General features: G+C 38.7%; 1 protein-coding gene across 3 annotated transcripts in view; it reads left to right on the top strand.

The window, feature by feature from the left end:
• The window catches only part of LOC132114679 (nuclear factor 1 C-type-like), a 99,684-nt gene that overhangs the window by 25,220 nt on the left and 53,940 nt on the right, over window positions 1-20,524 (top strand). For all 3 annotated transcript variants that reach the window (XM_059522936.1, XM_059522935.1, XM_059522937.1), the window contains one exon: window positions 6,765-7,296. In XM_059522936.1, coding sequence (XP_059378919.1) covers window positions 6,765-7,296 — 532 coding nt within the window. The remainder of the gene's footprint in view (window positions 1-6,764; window positions 7,297-20,524) is intronic.

The following is a 20,524-nucleotide window of genomic DNA, read 5'->3' as shown; positions in this document are numbered from 1 at the left end:
CGATCAGGTGTAAGCCTGGGGACTTCCCCGAGTGTGAAAATGGTGTCGACAGACGCCTCCACTTCGGGATGGGGAGCGCTGCTCAAAGGCAGACCGTCCTTTGGCCTATGGGCAGAACGGGAAAAGCTCCATCATATCAACTGCCTGGAAATGCTGGCAGTGGAGAACGCGCTGACGCGCTTTTGTCCCCATATCAAGGATCACCACGTCGTAGTCCGTTCGGACAACATGTCCGTGGTGTCCTACATAAATCGCCAGGGCGGTCTCGGGTCCCGAAACCTGTACAGGCTGACGGAACGCCTCCTGATTTGGGCTCAACGCAACGTGCGCTCGCTGAGAGTAGTGCATGTGCCTGGACTGCAGAATCTGGGTCCAGACAGGCTGTCCAGAGGCAATGTCCCTACGGGCGAATGGTCTCTACACCCGCAAACAGTTCGGCTGTTGTGGGAGAGATTTGGCATGGCGGAGGTGGACCTCTTTGCGTCCCACGAAAACGCTCACTGCCCCGCATTCTTTTCCAAGAACGAAAGCGCGCTGTCACGGAAATGGCCGTGCTGCCCGCTTTATGCGTTCCCTCCCGTCTCCCTCCTTCCGCAGGTGATAGAACGGGTGAGAGAAACGAGATGTTCAATACTGCTTGTGGCACCTCTTTGGAAGAACCAACCATGGTTCCCAGATTTGATGCAATTAGCAGATGTCGCCCCATGGCCGGTACCGTTGAGGAGAGATCTCCTCTCGCAGGCCAGGGGCTCGATTTGGCTCCCTCAACCGGAGTTGTGGTCCCTCCATGTATGGGCACTCAACGGTTACCCGCTGATCTCGCAGTGGGAGTGCTAAATACCATCACTCAGGCTAGAGCTCCGTCGACACGACGTCTGTATGCCTCGAAGTGGTCGGTGTTCTCCAGCTGGTGCACAGCTCGAGGTTATTCACCCCTTAGTTGTGAGGTGACGGAGGTCCTCTCCTTCCTACAGGAGCTGTTGGATAAGGGCAGAGCCCCATCCACGCTCAAAGTTTATGTGGCGGCCATCGCGGCGTTTTCTGAAACGGCGTCCGGTCAGTCAATAGGAAGGAACGATTTAGTCATCCGGTTCCTCAGAGGAGCTAGGAGGCTGAATCCTCCCAGACCTCCGTCAGTCCCTATGTGGGACCTCGCGGCGGTTTTGGAGGCCTTGAAGGGTTCCCCTTTTTAAGCCTATCCAATCGGTTAGTCTTCAGCATCTGTCGTTCAAGACAGTATTCTTGTTGGCTCTCGCTTCTGTGAAGCGTGTGGGTGATTTGCACGCGCTCTCAGTGAGCCAGTCGTGCTTGGAGTTTGGGCCCAATGACTCAAGGGTCATACTCAAACCTAGGCATGGTTATGTGCCGAAATCCCTCAACACACCGTTTCGGGCTCAGGTTATTGCCCTGTCTGCCCTGCCGGTGTCAGGGGAGGATGGAGACTCGAGTCTTCTTTGCCCTGTCAGGGTTTTAAGAGCTTATGTGTCTCGCTCTGCTGCCTTTCGGCAGACGGAGCAGCTATTTGTCTCGTTCGGTGGACGTTCCAAAGGAATGGCTGTTTCGAGACAGACTCTATCCAGATGGATAGTTGACGCCATAGCGTTAGCTTACGCTTCCAGGGGCCTTCAGTGCCCGTTGGGCGTCAGAGCACACTCCACAAGAGGCGTCGCCTCGTTGTGGGCGTGGTCTACTGGGATCTCCTTGCAGGATATATGTATGGCGGCGGGTTGGGCCTCGCCGTCTACATTTATCAGGTTCTATAACCTGGAGGTTCCCGCCTTGCAAGCAAGGCTGCTGTCGGTATAGAAGAATCAGGGCCCTGAGGGGAATTCTGAATTCATGAGCGCTATGCGCTGCCGACTGTTATATGGGCAGTATTGCGTAAGACCCGCATTGCCACATTGGTCAGGCCTTGCCTCGGCTGTGTGATGTCATATTGCCGCATCTACGGATGCTGCTAGATATGGGACGGAGGGCTTTCCCCCTTTTCTGTCCCGGACTCTCTGTGAGTCCCTCAGGTGACTGTGCACTGTAAATCCTGGGCGTTGCTTCAGGTTTATCGGTGTGTGATCCCTGCGCGCACGGCGTTTTACATCGGGTTCCCGTAGCGTCTTAGCTAAGACGCAGTACGAGAGAGCTCTCGTAAGAGAACGTACTCGGTTACTAAACGTAACCTCGGTTCTCTCTAGAAGAGCGAACGAGTACTGCGTTCTCTGCCGTGCGTACGATTCACTCTGGTTCGCTTCGGCGATGAAATAAATCAGGTGAGTCAGCCTTTTCGAGCTCCTTTTATAGGTTGGGCCACACCCGTTTCGGCGGGAAGTGGCAAGAAGGGCGCGAAGCGCCCTTTTTGGTCTGATGTTGCATCAGCCTGCGCTCGATAGGCTGTGCAGTTGCCGCAGAACAAGCCAATGAGCGAGCGAGCCGTCTCGCCTATGGCTGTGTACTGCTGCAAATGCGCTTTACAAAAATACAAAATTAAGGATAATTTTTTGCTTCAGTATTTCGTGAAAAGAGACTTTTCCCGTAGCGTCTTAGCTAAGACGCAGTACTCGTTCGCTCTTCTAGAGAGAACCGAGGTTACGTTTAGTAACCGAGTACGTTTTAAAAGCCGGCAGTTATTTTTTATTGCTTATGATGAGTCTTGGAAAATCTTCTAGTTCTTCAGCATCGGAATCAATCTTCAATTTTCCCGCCCACGTAATTTTGGGAAGACTGTCTGAGAAAGCTCAGCCCTGGGACACATGCTTGTGACATGCGGGGTGACCATAGCAACACATTGTGTGGGTGTGGGTGACCGCAACACCCCTATTTTGTCATCTTTTGGACTGCTCCGTCCCTCTTTCTTTCCAGCTCTCTTTCTCTCTCTCTCTCTCTCTCTCGGTCTCTACTTGGAAAAAGATTTGCGCAAATGAAAAAAAGTCACATTCTCTGTTTAAGACATAATAAAGATGGTATCTGAGCAACGGACAGGAATAAAAACACATTTCCCTGAGCTCCGCAATAACAAAATGATTCAATTACTGCATAAATACAGCTGTGTGTGTGTGTGTGTGTGTGCGTGGCTGCCAGAGCCGGAGCAGCAGAGCTGGTAGGCCTGGCTTTTTCAGGACAGTCCAGTGGTCACCGTTTCCCTCATGCTATCAAAGCCACCCTGCCATCAGCCTCTTTCAGATCAAAGATGCTCAGTTCATCTGCCATAAAGAAGCCATTCATCAGCCATGTTTATCCATAACATTCTCATCTTTAATGTGCACACAAAATGCAGTCAAAGCGCACTTCTCAGACTGATTGTTGTAAAAACAGAGCATTCCGTTGGAGCACGTCCAGGCCTAATATGGAAAAAGGCCGAGTAGGCAGGAGAGAAAGAGAAAGCTGGAAAGAAAGAAATGCAATATGCTACTCGTTCTCCACTAATCGTCTTCATGTTAGTGTTGTAAATAATTCAGCAGTAAGGCACAGGGTTTAAAATATTTTATTTCCAAGTCATAGCTGTAGTTTAGCCCCATATGACTGGTTGAGTTTAGGGGTGCTTATGTGGGCGACACAGGTTCAAGTTTTCTTCATACTTAGGGTTTGGTTGTATGACGGTGTATATATTGTTTGTCTAGTGTTTCTATTGCAGTAGATGTAATTATGGGCAGGACCATCTTAATTTATGTACACTTTAGCTACACAAAAAATAATTCAAAATTAAAATCAAGATGAGGACAAACTTGTTAAGTTTTGATAAAAAAGTATATTAGTAATCATTTGTAACTGGTCACATTAATACAGAATTGTGACAAGTGTTGTTCATATATTGTCTCTTTTACAGTGACTTTGTGACCAATCCGATCAGAATTTAGTGTTAGAGTGTTTTGGTTTTAATTTAACTGTTGCAGAATGTGAAGATGTTTTTTTGTATTGATCCCTCAGTTTTGGTCATCAACATTGCAGTTTGGATGTGCATTTTATTTATGTATTTTTTATTTATATTTATTTTATTGAATTGCATTTTATTGCATTGCATTGGATTGCATTGCAGAGTTGTTCCTCCATATTCGTGACTCATGCATGATTCGACTAACTCATACAGTGATTCAGGGAACTTGTTTAAAAAATAATCAATTCTGTTGCAGTTCTGTTTGTTGCCACTAGTGATGCAGAAATTACACAGTTGCCCAGCTGTGTGTGTCTTTGCCTGGTTTGGGCCTCATTTGACCTGCCTCTGAGCTTTATCCAAGGCTGCGGAAAGGAGAAAATGCCCAACAAATGTTTATTTTTACCAGAGTAGTTGGTGTATTTGCTAGTGCTGAAGCTATAAGAGTGAAAGGAGTTCTAGTGAAAGGAGTTCTGAATAAAATAAAATAAATCCACACACGTCTGCAGGGAAACAGGCCCATTTCTAATCCCCCTCTATTCCTGAAATTACTATTTCCTCCTGGCTTTTCCTTCTTGGAAATTTGGGCTGTCAGTGGGTGAAAATTGTGTCCAGACTCCTCTAAGTTCTCAAGCCAGAATGTCTGTTTGAATATTTGTTCAATGGACCCAAATTTAGTTGAGGAACTATTTTGGGGCAAACTATTTTGGACATTAATTTAGCTAAATAAAACGAACTTACCATTTCTCTAAACACATGCAGTTAACCTTGATGAGTTTTTTTGGAAATCATATCTTGTGTCTGTTTGTGCAGCTTGGTTTTCTGGTTTTTGTCAGCCTCGATTTTCCATATTCATTCTTTTTTTTTTTTTTTCTGTAAATCTTTGGAAAGTTTACTCGGTAACTGTATCAGTTCCGTCTGAGTCGACTGATTACAGATGTGAGTGTGTACAGTGAGTCTATAGGCCTCTCAACCTCCCAATTACTGAACTCTTTTTGCAATTAGCTTCTCCCGGTACAAACGTTTAAATTACTGGAAATAAAAAAAAATTATGCTCTGCTGTTGCAATAGGGTTTAAAAAAAAATAGTTTTTCTTTTTCAGGACATTTCAGCAAGACCACTCTTAAAGGAGGTTTTATAGTCTTTTCAATAAAGCTCTGAAGCAGCACAAAGACAGGGCAGTCAGTCAGTTTTTGTGTTTCCCACATCGGAAAAAGTGCACGCACAAATATGATTTCTGCACTTTAAAACTAAAGAAAAGCTGTGCTATCAAAATATTGCATCATTTGTTATTGGAAGTATGTTTGGGCTTTTTTTTTTCCTTTTTTGATATCCTTTCTTTTCTTAAACACCAACATGCACTGGCAAAAATAAATATAGTAAACAGAAATGTCCCTAAAATCTTAATATAATATTAACTACAAATATTAATTATAATATCATCAGTCTTTATTTTTATTATTAATAATTATAATAGTTTCTTGAGATTTATATTTGATGCAAGTGAACCTGTATTTAACATAGTCTGTTTTGTATTTTCTTTTAGCTTGTGTAGAGTTGTTTGTGGTTTTCAGATGGATTTGTGGCCAAAATACCATGTATTTTGCATTTCTATCCTGACTGCACAATTATATGATTAGTTGCATTTATTGTTTGCATACATGCATTAGGCTCAATTTTGGCTCTTGACCCGTCACTGGAGGTCTTGTGGCGTTTTGAGGAAGGAGTTTAAACAGTCTAGCATTAAATGTTCTGTGTTTCAGGAGATGGTTTCGGTGGAGCTGAGTAGCTATGAGATTGTAAGAGTGTTCACTGCCGTGAGCTGCAGAAATTGCTTATTGCATGAGATCCACAGTGTGCCGAAGTCACGTCTCATTATGTTCCTTTAAAACCTGCTCACTGCTCGCAGCACACCCAGACCGGGGAGCGCTGTGTTTCCTTTCCTTTTTTTTTTTCTTTTTCTCTCTGTTTGAATTACTGCAGCCAAGCAGCCCTTGGCCATTTCTCCCTCTTTCTCTCTCTGTGGTTGCATTATGCCTAAGAAAAAGTGAGTTTGTCATGCTATATTGATGCCACAGCCGACATCTTTCATCATGAGCCTGAGTTTCATTATTTTGCCATAAGCACAAAACCCTCCTATTGAACATAAGTTCATTCGCATATGGGGATTTTTTTTGGTTGATGATTATCACAGATCTGTAAAGCAGCGCTCTCATTATTACTGACTTTTTTATGCACACACGCATAAATGGCCACGGCGGTGCGCACAGAGCTTTGAGTCTTGTTAATGTTAATTGATAGATGCGCATGTTTAATGTTCGGTTGGGGTTTTAGTAACATTTATAGCACAGTCTGCTGCTAGTTTAGGCTTTTAGAAATGTTCAAATATGGAAGTAATTAGTCAGACCAAATGAATGCTGCAGTAAACGGTTAAGGGACTGCGGTTCACAACGTGCCTGGGAGGTACATCTGTGTGTGTTGTTGTTGTTGAAAACTTACCGCTGAAAGTGAAAATAGTCAACAAAACATAATTGGATAAATAATGACTGCACATGGGGCTTCAGCAAAAGTTGCAAACAATGGAGGACTGTGGGTGCAATAGAAAACTCTGTATACACTTAACTGTGAAATCTGTTGAATGTCATGGAGAGTTTATATATATATATATATATATATATATATATATATATAAATCTGTAATTTACATTTTCTCATTGGTAAACTACAACGAATGGGAAAAACGCATTTCAATAAATGCGTCAATAGAGAAAAGAGCCAGGATGATTCATTTCCCCTTTCTACTCGAATTGAACTGCAGACTTGGCTTTTGCTTGTAAAAAGTAGATTTTGAGTAAACACATGAATAAATTTCTTTTTTTTTTTTTTTGCTCTTTTCTCCCAGGATGAATTCCATCCTTTCATCGAAGCGCTGCTTCCGCATGTGCGTGCCTTCGCCTACACCTGGTTCAACCTGCAGGCCCGTAAGCGCAAGTATTTCAAAAAGCACGAGAAGCGGATGACCAAGGATGAAGAGCGCGCTGTCAAGGATGAGCTCTTGGGTGAGAAGCCCGAGGTCAAACAGAAGTGGGCTTCCCGCCTCCTTGCCAAGCTCCGCAAAGATATCCGGCCTGAGTGTCGGGAGGACTTTGTGCTGTCCATCACGGGGAAGAAGCCTCCATGTTGTGTCCTCTCAAACCCGGACCAGAAGGGGAAGATGAGGCGAATCGATTGTCTACGGCAGGCGGATAAAGTCTGGCGTCTGGACCTGGTTATGGTGATTCTGTTCAAGGGCATCCCGCTGGAAAGCACGGATGGGGAGCGGCTGGTCAAAGGCGGCCAGTGCTCCAATCCCATCCTCTGCGTCCAGCCTCATCACATCAGTGTGTCCGTCAAAGAGCTGGACCTCTACCTCGCTTACTTTGTGCAGGAGAGAGGTGAGTTTGCACGGCTGCTACTCTAACATAGCTTTTGCGTATGTGAATGAATCCTCACTCATTCAGTACAGAGAGAGCGATGATTCTCGGAACTACGCTGTTGCTAAATGGTAGTGCTGGGAAGTCGTGTTGTGCAAAGGTACATAGAAACCTATGCTTGTGGAGTGGCAGTTTGGCGTGTGGAGTATATCAGAAAGATGTTCTGGCTCATTCTTCTGAGAAAGCTGTTGACTCATCATCCTGTGCTGTTGGTACCAGGAGCTCCACATTTTGAGTGCAACTTTTGCTTGCAGGCCTCAGAATGCAGCGTGAACCACCACGCTTTTTCAAACCTGAGCCGCACTTTCAGAATCACCAACATTTAGTTGGTTTTAACCAGAGAGACAGGAAGAAAGGGAGTATAAGACACAAGCAGAGCCAACACTGTAAATTATTTAAAATAAGTGGGTCTGCTCTGACAGGCGGGTAGATGTGTTTAATTTACTGGATGTTTGTTGTATAAATGGAGTTATGAAGGCTGTTGGGATATATTCAGGCTGATTTACCATTTAAACCTGCATTTGTCATTTGTGAACTTGACATAATGCTGTAGGTTCTGCTATAATTTGGCGGCATAAACTTTTTGCAGGTATTTGAAGGACACAAATTAATGAATTCACTTTATTAATTAATTAACTCTATTCATCAAAGAATAGAGTTAAAAACTGTATGTTGTTTTCCACATCATCTTACAATTTTATATATATATATATATATATATATATATGTGTGTGTGTGTGTGTGTGTGTGTGTGCTTGTTTATTTTTTATTTTTCTCTTATAAATATAAGTTTAGGCTACAACTCTGCATGCTGTCGATTAGCACTGAACATAATTTTGACTTGTCCTTTATTTTGTAAAAACAAACTAAAATGCATTTACTTTAATATGCTTATGGTTGAAGCCTGAATAAATATTTAAAACATGCATTGTCTAGCATGAGGTTAACTGTAATCAACATGTAATCAACATGATTGTGAAAGAATGTGATGAAATTATTCGTAAAGCAAACTTCACCCACAGGACTTAACATTATGGCCAATAAATCGTAACCATAGGTTCATCCACATAGAAAATAGTCAAACCTCCGAATAATGATTCAGACGATTTAGTAACCTAAACAACAAACATTTTTACTGCAGATACAGGTGTCACGTGCTCTCCCTGAGTTTCCGTTGTTTATGTATTACTGTAAAGGCTTTTTCCGTTCGTTTTTTTTTACCAAAGTATGAGTCAGCATTATTTTCTGTGGTAATTGACAAGATGCTACAGAAGCAGTAAATATAACTTTGTGATACCGTTTACTCGTTCGCAGTAATTCGAATATGATTCTGTAGAAGTATAAGATGCTCAATTTCGGTGATATCAAGTTGTATGTATATTAAGGACGTGGAGTGCTCATAAGTTCAGTTGAGTGGTCAATGTGACAGGATGAAGAAGTGTATGTGTGTGTGCTTGTGTGTTCAGTACAACAGCAGTTAGGGTTACTCAGCGTTTTATTCAATTAAATCCCAACCTCAATGTAGTAAGAATTGTTTATTCTCTCTCTTTTTTTATTTTTTATTTTAAATATATGCACCAAACAGGCATGTCAATTGAAACTCTTCAAAAAGCAGTTAGTTTAGTCCTCAAATATGATTGGCTGAGCAGCATTGATAAACAGTCCAAAAACATTGGAACTTTTTACCATCTGTATCACTCATCTGTATTTGCAGTTTTCCAATCCAGTCCAGAGTAAACTGCTGCTCAAAAGTGTGTAGTCAGTAAACTTTAATAAAATATAAAATATTTTAATATTATAATATTATAAAATATTATTACAATTTAAAATAACTGTTTTCCATTTTAATATGTTTTGAAATGTTATTTCTGTGATGCAAAATTTAATTTTCGTCAGCCATTCAGCCAGTCTTCAGTGTCACATGATGCTTCAGAAATCATAATATGCTGATTTTATATGAAACATTTATTTTTATTATCAATCAGTTGTGCTGCCAGCATACAGTTTCTTTCAGGATTCTTTAAAGCATTTATTTGAAATATAAACCCTTTGAAACAACTTAAATGTCAATTTAATGCATCCTTGCTGAATAAAAATATTAATTTATTTAAAAAACTTAAAAAACTTAAAAAACTTAACTTTTGAACAGTAGTGTACAGGTATGTACTGTATGTGCAAGGTTTCTGCCACCACTGACCTGAGAGGAGGAAATGGAACCATTCCGCTCACATATCCTGTTCCACAAAATGTATTTCTTCGGTCTAATTAATTTTTTATTCGTCAACTTTTCATTTGTTTATTCGTCTGGTGTATAAAAACAATATCACATCAGCAGAAGTGCTGTAGAAGGAAATAAATGTTTGCAAAGCATTTGAAAATTATTTTAGTCCACAGCTGCAGCCTGCCTTTTTCTCTCTGTCTTTCACTGCCTTACTGACTCGTTCTTTCTTATTTCCACCCCTTTTGTCTCTCCGCCCCCTCAGGCGACCTTCACCCTTAGTTGTCTGGGTCAGACAGGCTGCATGTCACCTGACCTGCTTAATAGCCTACAAACTCCTTGCTTTAAACAGTCCGACAAGGAACTGCGTCAGTTCGCCCTCACTCCTAATAACAGCAACACTGCAGAGAGAGAAGGAGAGGAAGTGCAAGGAAAGGAAAAGGGGGAGTGGTCGAGAAAAAGGCAAGAGTGAAAGAGGCATACAGTCAGCATTTGCCCTTAAAGACACAGGGCCATCTTTCACTTGCAAGGCATGCTCAAATTCCCTTAATCTCAGTGAAGTTGAACGAGACCAGCAATGTTTCTGCAGTGGCAGCTGTGTGTTAGTGTGTGTGCGCTGAAACTTTCAGCTCTGATTTGGTATCTTTGCTAATGGAGCAAAGAGCAGGGTGAGGTGGGGGTCCAGCATGGCGGCCAGATTGAGAAACAGTGGCCATTACATTAAATTACATTACAGTGGTCTGCTCTCCTTCTCTCATTCAACAGGCTTTTCACTTTGAAAATGTTACAACGGCAAGTCTCTCGGGGTGAAGCGGCTCCCTCTAAGGATGATCAAATTAATTACATTTTTGAAAGATTAGGCTACCAGCCTCATTAGAGAGTTGATACGATTTATCTAATGCCGCTCTTCGTTTCGGGCTGTATCGGTTTCCAGCGGGGTCACATGACCTGGCTCGTGCCCCAGTCCTCCTCTGATCTTTTTTTATAACTCTGAGTCTCTGAAGCTTTTGTTTGGACAATAAATATGATGCTTGTCAAAACAAACAGGATGGTGGTTTGATCGAACTGGAGCACACGGCTGGTTTGGTGGCACTGGAGGCGTCTGTGCCAGACATCAAGCCTTGGTGTCCTGGCATCTGAAGAGGCACTAAAACACATCGGCTCTCTTTCCATTCATTTCATATGTGAGAATGCACTGCAAGTCAGCTGAGCAGGAAGATGCAGCACACACATGCTCAGTAAACACAGAGGAGATGGAATGTGCTCCAGTGCTCTGGCAGCGGAAATTTGGGAGGGGTGGGAGAAAGAGGGTCAGCTCAGGTCAAGTTCACAGCGCTGTCCGCCTCCAACAGGGGGAGGTGTTCAGCATGCTTATCTTCTTAAAGGGCCAGCAGCCTATTAAGCAAAGCAACACATGCTGGGTTATAAGAGTCTTATTCAAGAAAAGTACTTTTTAAATACAATGTTTTATATACATGGGATGGTTGCAATACTATTGTGGTAAGATATCTTGTAGTCTACAGGTATGTCAGTAATAATTATTGTTGTAATTTACATTACTGTTAGAAATACAGTTGAACATCTGGGATTTAAGATTGGATTTAATCCTTGAAATATACACATTTTTAGCATTTTGATCAAATTTTTTTAACAAAAAAAACAGTGTTTTGCAAAATTAATAAAATATTTTAGATCCTGCACTTTGTAGGTTACTAATCAAATAAGTAAATATATGACATTGGTCAAGTGAACTCACTTTGTACATGCTGGAGAATGTGATCAATAGGTTTTTTATCATCTGGAGTTCATATATCTCTTGTGCTGCTGTCAATAAAGCAGAAGAAGCACAAACCAAATGATAATACATTCTGGTTTTGTTTTTTTAGAATTTTTATTTAGAAAATTAACATGGAGCAAGGAGCATATTCCACTAGAGCTCTCAGACTTTTGGATTGCTACGTGAAGCAAAGATATGATTATACATTAAGACTGACTGTCAAATGTGTGATTTCCTGACATGAAACAATAGCTGCTCGCTTGTGGCTGAAGCTTGCGGGTCTCATAAAGAAATATCAAAGTGTTCCAACCCCACAGTACTTTCTTTTCACACTTTACTAGTTCTTTATGTGTTTCAGTGAAAGATGCTATTTACAGTAAATAACTGTTAGCCCAATCCTCCAGCTGCTTTCTGTGCAGTGCTTCCTGAAAGAGAACACTATTCCGAAAAGAGTCTGACATGCAGCCTCTCTGTCTGAAGGGAGAAATCCTTGGAGTTGGAATATGTCAATATTCAGTAACATAATGGAGATTTGATTCTTCGATGAGTTCTGTCAATTCAGCTTTTAACAGTGTTATCTTTGCAAAACTAAACACTTCCTCTGATGCATGAAGCTCCTATTTGATGTCATTGTAGCTCATTAAAAGCAATATGCCATTTATAAATCATGATGCAATGGTGTTCTTTACAGTACCGTATATATATATATATATGTCCAGTATATGGAGAGAGAGAGAGCGAGAGAGATGCTTGCAGAGGGAGGTCACAGTTGAAAGTCAGAAGCATTGCAGCTCTTTGGTAATCAATCTGTCAGATCAATGTGTGGGGCAGCTGGGCAAAATACAACGTATTGTGCTGACTGTTCACAATACGCTCACTGCTCCACTCCACGTGAGATACGCTGACTGGCCCTGAGACCACAGTGGGACAGGCCATCCAGAAACTGCACATCCACTAAGTAATATTTTTCAATCAGAGCACGAAATTAACACTCTCCAAGAGGAAATATGAGAACTCTTTGTTTTTGGTATATAAATAAAATGAATATTAGGCTACTGTTGCTGTTGCTACATGGTTGCTCCCTAATTAAACAGTGACTCCCTGATAAACCCCTCATGCATTACTGTATCTCAAACTGTTGTTACAGGTCACCATCGTTCTGCCATCTGGAACTCTGTTTAGTGGAAATTTAATAGAGGCCACCTGAACTATCTGAGCCATGGGGCCTAATTTAGTCGTTTGTTCACACAACCCTGAGTGTGAAACTTGGCTTTGATTTGATTTTAGGACATCTGTAGAAAACACTTTGGTAACACTTTATTTTTGGGTCCCTTAACTAGTTGCTTATTCGCATGTATATTGCAAGAATTTTAGCCATTTATTAGTAGTAATTAAGCAAATATTAATGCCTTATTCTACATGACCTAATTCTACATCCCTAATCCTACCCAATACCTAAACTTAACTACCTTACCAACTATTAATAAGCAGCAAATTAGGAATTTATTGAGGGAAAGTCGTTCATAGTGAATAAGTGTTCCCTGTTCTAAAGTGTTACATTTCTTGTGTATTAAATGTATTAGATATCCGAAATTTTACAACATTTATTATTCTAGGTAAATGTTACATTTGTATATATACTAAGGTATGTTTCACATTTCAAGTTACACACAGTAAAAAACATTTGGGAAATTGTAAATAAAGATCATTGGAGTAGGGTTTGCATGAAAATACTATACTTAATACTATAAATAAAATACTTTCTATTTAAAGATTTCACATTTATCTCAGTGTATTACTTCTTTGTAATTGTGAAATTTACTAGCAATCATTGAGTGAAAATTGTTTGTGCACCAAGTATATAAATTAACAGTGAACACTGGCTTATTTATGAATTAAAATTTAATTATTAAATGCTATACATTTCTTGCCTAATGAATTAAGTTTAAATTGGTTAAATTATGAACAACTTGAACCTTACTGTACAGTGTTAAGTGCAGAGACATTTACTGGGCGACATCCATTCTTTTTAATGGAAACCATGCATTTGGTTCGAAAAATTTCCTTGTGCAGGTTTTGCAACAGGATCAGGTTTTTCACAAATTTGCTGTGTTGACCAACAGAAAGATACAGTCCCAGTCTTTAATCCTTTATAAATGCATTAAAATTGTAATAATAATAATAGAATGTATTTATTTAATATTGTTTATCAGATCTATGGTAAAATTCTATAAGATATATATAAGATTTTTCTTATTTTTATAAACCAGTACGAAGCGTTTACATTTTATGTGAATATTTATGTGAACTTTCAAACATTTTAAATAACAAAATTTTGGCCCCCACTTTATGATTTTGTGAATGTTCATGGATTGCATGTGCATGCAAGAGTGGCGTTATTGTCGTTGACTTCAGGGTGTTTGTGACTGGCAGGCACACGTTTTAGTTTGCTTTATAATGAAAGGAAAGCATTTACATGACACTCACTGTTTGCAACTCCCTGTCTGCCAGTCAGATTCTACTAAACCACTACTAATTGGAGTATGTGTGTGAGAGAACGAGAGAAAGTGTTTGAGGTTCTAAGGAGGCCAGCCTCACTGGGAGTCTTGGATAACTGACTCTTTATATGAAAAAAATAGATGGAGGGAGTGGACAACGAAGTGCAGGAAATCTGCTTGAACCTTCCGGGAGATTGAGTAGAGCGAGTAGGTTTGTGCGTGACAGACTGATGGTGTCCTCGAGCCGTATAAAAATGTTTCTTCTGAAATGTTGATGCCCCAGCTGTTACAGTGTAGATAGACATCTCTACAGACTTAACCCATCCTGTCCTTGCTCTACCAGGCTGTGTCTGAAGGAGACTGTCAACTTTATTTCTCAACCTTGGCACAGCTGCCAGGGAGAATTCGCTTCATTTCAAACATGTAGGACATTATTTATTTTGTAGAACATGAAAGAAGATATTCTGAAGAATGTTTTAACTTTTTTCTTACACAATGAAAGTCACTGGGCTCCAAACTAACATCACTTTTATTTGGTTTATGAAATCTCTAGGATGCACTTTATTATTACGTTAAATTGTTAATACATTAGATATCATGAATTTTACAGCATTTTTTTATTCTAGACTAATGTAATCACATTCACCAGTGTTCAGCCAATTCGCCACATTGACCAATATAAAGCATTGGCCATAACTGGGGACCAAAATAACTCTGGCGCTCAATGATTTCATTGTCTGTACAAAAATAAAATAATAATAATAAAATGAAAAGTCCTTTTAATTTAAATGACTAAAAACACATTTAGCACCATACTAAATTTTAATAAGTGTGAATAAGATTGATTCTTTATGCCAAAATACCATATGAAAAAGTATTAGTATCCATGATGGAAACTATCCTTTTTTATTACGAAAAAAAATGTAATTAATTGAAATTCTAAAAAAAAATGGAAAAATTTGCTCATTATGTTGCAAGTCACTGAGCAAGGTGCAGTCACAAAGAACAGGATTGAAACTGAAAATTACAATTGAAACCAGGTACATCAAAGTGTCATCTTTTGCACAGATTTGAAAGCCTTTTCATGTTTGGCTGGAAACCCCTTGATTTAGTTTACTCTCAATACATGTCTAAACTAATGCTTTTGTGACCACAAATGGGAAATTAAATTGGTATCATTTTCCATCTTGACTCAGAAGGATGTCTGAAATGACGACAACGGAAACCGTTCCCCCTGAACAGGAAGTGATACTCTCATTTTTCTTTACCGTTGATAGCACTGTTGCTTAATGCTTTTACTGAAACTGCTCTGTGATAAATGAAACTTAAAGACGCACTTCTAAATGCAATGACGCAAGTGTCTTAACTTTACAAGAAACTTTTCTTTGTGACAGCAGCATTCTGCTTTAATGTGGTGTGTTGTGACAAAAACAGTTGAAGGCATGTTATTCAGCTTGAAAAATTCCCTCTCTGGCTAACATGTTTTAACTGAATTGATGAGTAAGGAAATTCAGAATGTCATTTACCCTTTGAGGGGCATCCTTTGACTCCCCCCTGACGTCTCTGAGGTTTTGAAAGTCATTTGCTCTTGCTGTTTTGGAGATTTGCATGGCCTTTGCATGCAGCAGCCTTTGTTGAAATAAAAACTGGCTGTCAACAGATTAAATAAAGCACTAATTTGTGATCTATAATAGAGAACTGGATTGCTCATGACGTCATGAAAGTGAAGCCGCCATGCCGCCATATTGCTAATCCCTAGTTTGCGTAAACGTTCTATTGAATTAATAGGAAATTGTATGATTTTAATGAGAAAACATCACATAACAAGCCAGCGTTTTTACATCTGTAGTATCCCTGTAGATTCTTACAATACAAACACCCTAGGCATGAAAACGGTTATTTTTTTAATGTCGGGAATTTCCCATACTTATTAAAAGCTACGTTCATTACAGTAGTGAACATCATGAACATGATAAACATCAGACGGACACGACCTCAACGTATATATAACAAATGACAAAGTGCTCATCCTGAAATCTGAAGAAAAATGTATGCTTTGTATACCTTTATTTGCCTTGTACAGTTATTCATTTTTTATACAATTTTGTTAGTGTTTTATTTGTAATTCGGCGCTAAGTGCAAATGTTTCAACAACAATTCACTTTGAAGCAGGTAATGATTTAAATGGTGGTTAAATTAATTATTAAATTACTAAACAACATTTACATGGAAACGGTAATGCTATAGTAAACATATTTGCGCCATCTTGGAGAGTCTGAAATAGATGTTGCTCAGTCAGGGCATTGAAAATATACACTAACTAAATACAGAAATAACTGACTAAATAAATACAGTATGGATTTAAAGACATTTAAAGGCTTTATTTGCAAGATAGTGTAAGTTAAGCTTTTCATTTCAGTATAGAGCAATATTAACAGAGGCTATTGTATTATTTATTGTAATATATTCAAATCCAGTTCTGATACTAGTACGTTCATGTTTAATAATTCCTGAATAATTACATACATAAAGAAATAGGCTGTATTTTGTGTTGGATCAGTTACCTGTGTCAGCAATGCCCAGCAGACACACCCACCTAAACGGTTTAAATATATCACTTATACTGCCCAAAAAGACCATAAACATTGCAGATAACATCTGAAGTAAAAATGAATTTAAATACACACAATATAAAAAATAATCCCGTTTGACTATTTTGCTTCAAATCGGGTGATTTAAGGTCAGCTGTTTGCATGTGACTCAATGGTGCTCTCTGTTGGTAGGGATTAGTAAAATGGCAGATCGAACACTTCCGGTGGCTTCACTGCTTTTTGGCAGTTTAGAGCGCGATGAGCGATCCAGTCATATATAGATCAGTGGATTAATCTTATTTTTTATTATAATTTTTTGTTAAGGAAAGAAAACTAAATAAAATATATTCAATTAAAATAATAAATATATATATTAGTTTACATAACTGGATTTGATTTATAGATAATTTACAGAAAGAAACATTTCATGGAGTCAAATTAAAAACGGGAACATATTAAATTTATATGCTTCGTGTCACTCTGTCCGAACTGTTTTGCATAATAGTACGTTGTCATCTGGATCAGTTAGCAAAATTTTAAAAATGAAATTTTTTATATCTGTTGTACTTTGGTATATCACACAATCCTGCGGTGGCTATAGTTAGCTGTGCTGGCTGAAATATGCTGTATATTTTACAGTTACTCAGCTAGGGCAAGGTGATGAAGGAAACTGGGTATTGTACTATAGTTCTCTCGCTCGCTGTCTGACTTTGAAGCCGTTTTTGTATTGCTCCATGGAGGCTTGAAATCTTAAAGGAGCTATGTGGAGGTTTTCTTAAAAAAAATCTTTAAGATAGAGTTTTCATTTGTACATGTATGAGCCAACCATGATGTAAAAAAAAAAGAATGACACCTCGACTGTCCACCACGGTTGCCTCTATCTGCCTGTAGGCTCAATTGTGTGTGGAGGAGTCGGGCCCGAATTGGCGCGAAAATTCACAAAATGTGACGTCATGCGCGTTCTCGTCAACTTGGGCTTACAACCGTACGGCACGCCAGCCATTATAGTAAGCAGCGGCAGTAGTGTTTTCAAATGGACTCTGCGGATGGAAAGAAGCGACCAGCCTCCAGCACAACTCAGACACCCACGGACACTCCTCGTAAGTAAAAAAAAAAAAAAGACTGTGCGCACTGAGAACGAGCATGAAACTGGCTGCAGTTCCTCTAACGGCCACTGGTGTCAGTAACGGTTAGAAATTTCAGAACCTACGCAATGCTCCTTTAAGACTGAAGGATGTTTGACACAGAGCCACAGATCAAAGTGCGGAAAGAGAGAAGTGACAGATGAAAGACAGAGACAAGAAGGGAGACTAGAACCTCACAGGCCAGAGACTGACATCCTCACTTGGCATCACATATTATCCTCATTTCAGTGCCCAAGACAGGACACATACACTTTCACAGACACATAATTATGCACACATAAAGCCACGATAAATGCAAATGAATATACACATGGGGCATTTCTACTATGCAGTACATTTTAATGGTACCATCATACATATTTCATTATATTGGATGAAATTTTCCATTTTAAAGGCGCAAATCATATTAGTAGAGTGAACATAGTGGTTAATTTAAATAATTGAATTATTGTTGAATAATTTAAGCATGAGGGATTTTTTTATTTAGTCATTTATAATTAGAGCAATTTAGTATTTTTATTACATTTTTATTTAATTCTTAACTATTTTGATATAAGAAAATGTTTATTAACGTAATTATTATTGATGAAATTTATTAAGAAATATTCTATACATTAATTTTTTTTTCTCTAAATGAGGTGTTTAAAACAAAACTCATCAGTTTAGTTAGCTTTCCATCTTATTTATAGTTTGCAATAATGCCAGTCAGTTTCCTTAAGAATATCATTTTTGGTGAGAACATGCTAATGTCAGTAGTAATGGAATTTATGAATTTTGTGATGTTTTGGTATTAATTATTTTGTTATACTGTTTTTGTTTAAAGAATCCATTCTGTTTAATGCAACTGTTTAAATCATTAAGATAGCATCATTTAAAGAAGTATTACATTTTTTGTTTTTTTTTGTTTATCCCTTTAGGCTTCTCTTTATTTTATTTACAATAATTAATGTGAAAATAAATTAAAGTGTCGGAGCCTGGTCAGAGCACATTTCTGAATGTCTGAACTTATTTATAGAAATACTTCCTTAAATGACAAAGCACACTTTTTTTTCAGACTTTCAAAAGGTAAGTTAAAAATAGTGTTAATTTCGTTAACAAAAACGATGACAAAAACTGTTAATTAAATTAGTTTTTTCCCCTGACGAAAATGAAATGATAATAAGGTCTGATAACTGAGCATAAATGAACATGCAATATCATTGACGAAAAAAGACTAGATTAAAATGTAATAAAAAAAAAAAAAAAACTTTACCAAAACCTTTTTATTTTTGTTGAAATAAGTGGAGCCAAAATATTTCAGACTGCTGTTCTTTTTGTGGTTGCCAGATATCAGACCTCAGATCCCCCAATTAGAGCTTTTCTGTTAAATGGATACAAAACTCTGCCCAGCTTTATGCAATCTGGCAACCATTCACATGTGCTCTTTCTGCGGAAGCGCCTTGATCTGAAAACACCAACATACAGTAATGTACAAGTAAGCTGGAGTTCAGCAATCTCCATTTGAGGTATTCTGCTTAAATGAAAGTGTCATTCAGCTAGTCTGTGTTCTGTCATGGATCTCGACTGTATTGTTTGTGATAATGGTTGTGGATTGTAATGTTAATCACGCAACCTCTGTGCCATTTTCTTGTCATTGTTTTAAAAGAGAAACATTAATGCAATTTGGAATTATTGGAATTACTATTAGGTTTTTCTCTGTTATAATATTTGAGAGTAGGTTTTTGTTAAATCAGTTTTCATAACGTATACAGGGCGAGTGTACACCTGAAGTCTTTGGTGTTTATTTAGCCTCTAATTGATGAGGTCATTAGATGAGGTCAGATAAGCCATGCATATTCTATTGATTTGTGCTTACTGGTGAAAGAGCAACTAATGATGAAATGTAAAAATGAATTTACAAAATGACAACAATCACTGCAATTAAAATTTAGCAAAATAATATATATTTTTTCATAATTTAAACCATTGTACAGTAAGATGAAAATATGTCAAAAATGTGTACGTTTCTCTAAAACTACACTAAAATTCTTAGATATTTAGTCGATTAAATCTTGACTAAAACGAAAACAGGACAAGTTGCCTAAATATGATAAAAACTAAAAGTTACTAAGACTAAGACTAAATTAAAAATAGCTGACAAAATTAACACTAGATCAAAATACTGCATAACAGGCATGACCCATATCAGTTTACAGTGTCTGTCAGATATTGACTCAACTATACGTCAAATAAGCACTTACTTCAGTTTAGGGGGATTTATAAAATGTCTTTACCTGGAGCCAACTGAAAGAGAAATGTCAAATTTAGTTGTTGTTTGAGTATATGACTGGTATGAATGGTGCCTTTGTGTCACATCTGATGCCTGTGTATTTGTCTCAGCGCACATGGTGTCTGTGTAGTGGGTCGTGGCTTTATAATATCGTGTCTGCCTTGCCTTGCAGCAGCAGAGACAACAGCTTGCTTGCCCACCCCCACCCCCAACCGAAACTGCACACACAAATATACATTTCTACTCATTTCTGCACCGTTTAGTAATGTTTAGGATGTGTGGGGTTTTGCATCTGTCGTAAACCGTATTGAATTGTACTAATTACTAATTTGCCATTTAGCTTGCTTGCATCAACTAGTAGACTTTTAGTAAACTTATTTACAACATATTCATAATCAACTATTCAGCAGGTTGTTGGAAAGCCAAATGATCTTAGTAATAGTTACATATCTTTGTAACTATAGGCTCCAATAGACGCATTATTTGGTGCAAGTGTTGGTAGAAAATATTTTTTCACAGAAAAAAAAAAATATATAGATTTTAAATATGTAGATTGACTGTGCAACACCTGATTCCCCTAACTGTCACTCAACACACAACTCTTAAAGTTTAGCCTCTTTAAAAAGCTCTGTGACAGCATTGATGCCTCATAAGTCTTTGAAATCCTTTCCCAGAAGTCCTTTATGGGTCT

Source organism: Carassius carassius, chromosome 34 (genome assembly GCF_963082965.1).
Source record: "Carassius carassius chromosome 34, fCarCar2.1, whole genome shotgun sequence".
In the NCBI taxonomy this organism is placed as follows: Eukaryota; Metazoa; Chordata; class Actinopteri; order Cypriniformes; family Cyprinidae; genus Carassius; species Carassius carassius.
This window is presented reverse-complemented; position numbering and strand designations above follow the sequence as displayed.